This window comes from Scyliorhinus canicula, chromosome 15 (assembly GCF_902713615.1).
Source record: "Scyliorhinus canicula chromosome 15, sScyCan1.1, whole genome shotgun sequence".
NCBI lineage: Eukaryota > Metazoa > Chordata > Chondrichthyes > Carcharhiniformes > Scyliorhinidae > Scyliorhinus > Scyliorhinus canicula.
The window spans coordinates 57,270,631-57,276,630 of NC_052160.1; the positions used below are offsets into that span (position 1 = coordinate 57,270,631).

General features: G+C 55.9%; 1 protein-coding gene across 1 annotated transcript in view; it reads left to right on the forward strand.

Annotated features, from left to right (window-relative positions):
• The window catches only part of LOC119978636 (cytochrome P450 3A8-like), a 96,115-nt gene that overhangs the window by 37,614 nt on the left and 52,501 nt on the right, over window positions 1-6,000 (forward strand). The window contains exon 6 of the mRNA XM_038820421.1: window positions 3,191-3,237. Within this exon, the coding sequence (XP_038676349.1) occupies window positions 3,191-3,237 (47 nt within the window). The remainder of the gene's footprint in view (window positions 1-3,190; window positions 3,238-6,000) is intronic.

Genomic DNA, 6,000 nt, shown 5'->3' on the forward strand with positions numbered 1-6,000 from the left:
GTGCATCACCCTTAACAGAAATGTAACATTGAATGACAAAGCAAGTGAGAGTGTGAGGCCCAAGCAGGCTCACTTGCCACGTTAAAGGTAAGTGAAAATGTTGGGTCCTGAGGTTTGGGCGGCGTGGATCTTGAAGGAAGGCTGCTTGGTACAAATGGGTCCTGGGCAAAAAGGTTTGAAAAGCGCTGTTCTACTGAGGGTGGTATGGTGTTGCTCTCCTATGCTTGGGATATTCTTTGGCCTGGATGACTTGGGCGGCTGAGTGAGGTATCAAACGAGCAGCTTTTTCCTTATTTGTCTTGCTGTGTGGGGTGCCATGGGACCATGCCAAATGTTGGTATCCTATCACCCTGACATCCTCTGCTCTTGGCAGTAACTTTTTATCCTGTTATTGTCGGTTTGACGGGGGGGGGGGGCGACCTTATTGATTATAATCTGAACCAACGGTATGAATATTTGCTGGTCCTCTGAATAAGTCTGTGCAATGGTGATCACTCTGTACTGTGTTGGAATTTGGGGATATGTTGCTTCTTGTGGTTAAGTGTAAAATATCCTGACTTCCGGTGGCTGTGATGACGTAGGAAGCCACACATTTGGGAGCTCCCAGTTTAAACGGACTTTTAGGCTCTTTTTAGAGCCCAAAACGGAAATTTTTCGACGTCTCCCGGTGGGGGAAGGTGTGCTGAACGACTTTCCCCACAGTTCATGACTCGAACTCGGAGTGGAAAGGGGGAAAAAGTAGCAGCAGCTCCCCAGAAAAAACGGGGGAAGGGATCTAAGATGGCCGCTGGCAGAGCTCCAGAGGAGTGGAGGCTGTGGGCCCAAGAGCAACTAACAGCTCTCATGCGCTGCTTCACAGACTTCAAAGCTGAGGTGCTGAGCTCTCTGCAGGAAACGAACAGAAGGCTGTTAGAGATTCAGACCACCCAGGGTGCTGCCATCAAGGAGTTGCAGACACAGGCCACTGAACGAGAGGAGGAGGCCGTGGTCCTCGTGAGTAAGGTGGAGGGGCACGAGGCACTCCACAAGAAGTGGCAGGAACGCTTCGAGGAGCTGGATCACCGCATGAGGCGGAAAAACCTGTGGATCTTGGGCCTTGCGGAGGGGCTGGAGGGGTCGGACCTGACAAACTACGTGGCTGTAATGCTGAACTCGCTAGTGGGGGCCGGGTCTTTCCATCTGCCCTTGGAGCTGGAGGGAGCACACAGAGTACTGGCCAGGAGGCCTAAGGAGAATGAACCCCCGCGTGCGGTGCTGGTGAGGTTCCACCGGTTCAGTGATTGGGAGTGTGTGTTGCGCTGGGCCAAGAAGGTGAAGAGCAGCAAGTGGGAGAATGGGGTAGTACGGATCTACCAGGATTGGAGTGCGGAGGTGGCTAAGCGGCGGTCCGGATTTAATCGGACGAAGGAGGTGCTTTACAGGCAAAAGATAAAGTTCGGAATGTTGCAGCCCGCGCGCCTGTGGGTAACTTATTCGGACCGGCACTATTATTTTGATTCCCCGGAGGAGGCGTGGGCCTTCGTGCGGATGGAGAAACTGGACTTGAACTAGGGGTTGGGTGTTGTAGGGTCGGTTGTAATATTTTAGTGCTGGATTCTGCTGTTGCTGTGTTCTCTTTGTTTTTTGTACTTTTACAATTTTGATATGGTTATTTACGGGGGTGTTCTGCTATGTTTTTTTTACTGTGGGGCACTGTTTGAGTTGTGTATCTTGCGGGGAGGGTGGTGGGGTTTGTTGTATTCTATGCCGGGTTGGGGGTATGGAATGGGGCTGGTATTTGGGAGCTGCGTCAGAAGGGTGTGGTGGGGCAGTGCGAAAGTGCGGGCTTTCCTCTGGTTTCCCGCACTGCGGGGCTGGGGGGTGGAGACGGTGATGGGGGAGGCGGGGCCTTAACTGGTTCTTCCCCGGGCTGGAGCGGTGCCTGGAGGAGGGATAGATTGGGGGATGATCCCACTTTGGGAGGGGTTGGGTTATTGGCGGGAGTTTCTGGGGTCAGCAGAAGTTAGCTGACCCACGGAAGTACAATGGAGGGCGGTTCGCGGCTAGGAGGGTTCCTAGCCTGGGGGGGAAGGGAGGGGGGGAAAGGGGAATACCGGGTTGCTGCTGGTAGGGTCAGGAAGGAGCTGGTGGGGGCTGGGGGGACAGAGGTGAGGTGTTGTCGCCGTGGGAACTGGGTCGGAAAGGAGGTGCTGGCCTGGGGCGGGCAGTCGACTATGGCTAGTCGACATGGGAGGGGGGCGGGACGCCCTCTGATCCGGTTGGTCACCTGGAATGCGAGAGGGTTGAATAGGCCAGTGAAGCGGTTGAGGGTACTGGCTCATCTGAATGGGGCTAAAGGCAGATGTGGCAATGCTTCAGGAGACCCACCTGAAGGTGGCGGACCAGGTCCGCCTGAGGAAGGGATGGGTGGGGCAGGTTTTCCACTCTGGGTTGGATGTGAAGAACCGGGGAGTGGCGATTCTGGTGGGGAAAAATGTGTTGTTTGAGGCATCGGAGGTGGTGGCGGATAAGGGGGGTAGGTATGTTATGGTTAGGGGCAGGCTACAAGGAGAGAAGGTGGTACTGGCTAGTGTGTATGCCCCAAATTGGGACGATGCGGGCTTTATGAGGCGTATGTTGGGACGGGTCCCGGATCTGGAGGCGGGAGGTCTGATCATGGGGGGGGGACTTCAATACGGTGTTGGATCCTTCACTGGATCGGTCCAGCTCTAGGACGGGTAGGAGGCCAGCGGCGGCCAAGGTACTGAGAGGGTTTATGGACCAGATGGGTGGGGTGGATCCATGGAGGTTTGTGAGGCCGAGGGCACGCGAGTACTCTTTCTTCTCCCACGTACATAGGGTCTACTCTCGGATAGATTTCTTCGTGGTGAGTAGGGGACTGATTCCGAGAGTGGAGGAGGCCGAGTATTCGGCCATTGCAATCTCCGACCACGCTCCGCATTGGATAGAGTTGGAGATGGGGGAGGTGCGGGACCAGCGCCCGTTGTGGCGGTTGGATGTGGGGTTGTTGGCGGAGGAGGATGTGTGTAGGAGGGTCCGGGCAAGTATTGAGGGGTACCTCGAGGTGAATGATACGGGGGAGGTTCAGGTGGGGATGGTCTGGGAAGCCCTGAAGGCAGTGATTCGTGGGGAGCTGATATCCATCCGGGCACACAGGGAGAGGAGTGAGAGGGATAGACTGGTGGGGAAGATGCTGGAGGTAGATAGGAGGTATGCAGAGGCACCGGAGGAGGGACTGTTGGGGGAGAGGCGCAGCCTGGAGGCTAAATTTGATTTGCTGACCACTAGAAAGGCAGAGGCACAGTGGAGGAAGGCACAAGGGGCAGTGTACGAACATGGTGAAAAGGCGAGTAGGATGCTGGCTCATCAGCTCCGCAAGCGGGATGCAGCTAGGGAAATTGCTGGAGTGAGAGACAAGAGTGGGAATGTGGTGCGGAAGAGGGTAGAGGTGAATGAGGTCTTCAAGGACTTTTACGGGGAACTGTACCGGTCGGAGCCAATGGGGGAGAGGAGGGGAATGGAGAGGTTCCTTGACGGGCTTTCTTTCCCGAAGGTGCAGGAGGAGAAGGTGGAGGGGTTGGGTGCGCCGATTGAGCTGGAGGAGCTAGTTAAGGGGATCGGGCAGATGCAGTCAGGGAAGGCACCGGGGCCGGATGGGTTCCCGGTGGAATTTTATAAAAAGTTTGTGGACCTAGTGGGCCCCTTGCTGGTGCGGACACTCAACGAAGCGTGGGAAGGGGGGACTTTGCCCCCGACGATGTTGCGGGCGCTGATCTCGTTAATTTTAAAGAGGGACAAGGACCCCCAGCAGTGTGGTTCACACAGGCCCATATCTCTCCTCAACGTGGATGCTAAGGTGCTGGCAAAAATCCTGACCACAAGGATAGAGGACTGTGTGCCAGGGGTTGTGCACGAGGACCAGACAGGTTTTGTGAAGGGAAGGCAGCTGAACACGAATGTGCGGAGATTGTTGAATGTCATCATGATGCCGGCGATGGAGGGGGAGGCAGAGATAGTGGTGGCGCTGGATGCAGAGAAGGCCTTCGATAGAGTGGAGTGGGGGTACTTATGGGAGGTGTTGGGGAGGTTTGGATTTGGTGAAGGGTTCATTAGACGGGTAAGGCTGCTATATGAGGCCCCGATGGCTTGCGTGGCCACGAATAGGAGGAGGTCGGAGTACTTCCGGCTTTACCGAGGGACCAGGCAGGGTTGCCCCCTGTCCCCCTTGTTGTTTGCACTGGCAATCGAGCCGCTGGCGATGGCGTTGAGGGATTCAGAGAGGTGGAGAGGCTTGGTGCGAGGTGGAGAGGAACATAGGGTGTCGTATGCCGATGACCTGTTGCTGTATGTGGCGGACCCGGTGGGAGGGATGCCGGGGGTGATGGAGTTGCTAGCTGAGTTTGAGACCTTTTCAGGTTATAAATTAAATTTAGGCAAGAGTGAGGTGTTTGTGGTGCACCCTGGAGACCAGGAGGAAGGAATTGGTAGGCTCCCGCTTAGGCGGGCAGGGGAGAGCTTTAGGTACCTGGGGGTGCAGGTGGCCAGGGACTGGGGGACTCTTCACAAGCATAATTTCACCAGACTTGTAGATCAGATGGAGGTTGGAGTTCAAGAGGTGGGACATGCTGCCATTATCGTTGGCGGGGAGGGTACAGTCCGTCAAAATGACGGTGCTTCCGAGGTTCTTGTTCCTCTTTCAGTGCCTGCCCATCTTTATCCCCAGGGCCTTCTTTAGGAGAGTGACTAGCAGTATTCTGAGCTTTGTGTGGGCGCATGGGACTCCGAGAGTGAGGAGGGTGTTCCTGGAGCGAGGTAGGGATAGAGGTGGGCTGGCGCTGCCCAACCTTCTGGGGTACTATTGGGCGGCCAATGTGTCAATGGTGCGTAAATGGGTGATGGAGGGGGGAGGGGCGGCGTGGAAAAAAATGGAGATGGCGTCATGTAGAGGTACGAGCCTGGGTGCCATGGTAACGGCGCCGTTGCCGCTCTCCCCTAAGAGGTTTACCACGAGCCCGGTGGTGGCAGCGACCCTAAGAATCTGGGGACAGTGGAGGTGGCATAGGGGGGAAACAGGGGGCTCGATGGAGGCTCCACTGGGTGGCAACCATAGGTTAATCCCGGGGAACAAGGATGGGGGATTTAGGGGGTGGCAAAGGGCGGGCATCAGCAAATTGAGGGACCTGTTTATTGGCGGGAGGTTTGCGGGCCTAGGGGAACTGGAAGATAAATTTGGCCTGCCCCAAGGGAACATGTTCAGATACTTGCAGGTAAAGGCGTTTGCTAGACGACAGGTAGAGGGATTCCCTTTGCTGCCCTCGCAGGGGACGATGGACAGAGTGCTTTCGGGGGTGTGGGTCGGAGAGGGGAAGGTGTCTGACATCTATAAGGTAATGCAGGAGGTGGAGGAGTCGTCAGTGGAGGAGCTGAAGGCTAAATGGGAGGAGGAACTCGGGGAGCAGATAGAGGACGGGACTTGGGCGGATGCCTTGGACAGAGTCAACTCTTCCTCCTCATGTGCGAGGCTTAGTCTCATCCAATTTAAGGTGCTGCACCGGGCCCACATGTCCGGGACTAGGATGAGTAGGTTCTTTGGGTGTGAGGATAGGTGCACCAGATGTTCGGCGAGTCCAGCGAATCATGCCCATATGTTCTGGGCATGCCCAGCACTGGAAGAATTCTGGAAGGGGGTGGCGGGGACGGTGTCGAGGGTGGTCGGATCCAGGGTCAAACCATGGTGGGGACTCGCGATTTTTGGAGTTGCGGTAGAGCCGGGAGTGCAGGAGGCGAAAGAGGCCGGTGTCCTGGCCTTTGCGTCCCTAGTAGCCCGTCGAAGGATTCTGCTACAGTGGAAGGATGCAAGGCCCCCAAGTGTGGAGACCTGGATCAGTGACATGGCGGGATTTATAAAACTGGAAAGGGTCAAATTTGCCCTGAGAGGATCAATACAAGGGTTCTATAAACGATGGCAGCCTTTTCTGGACTTCCTGGCTCAAAGATAGG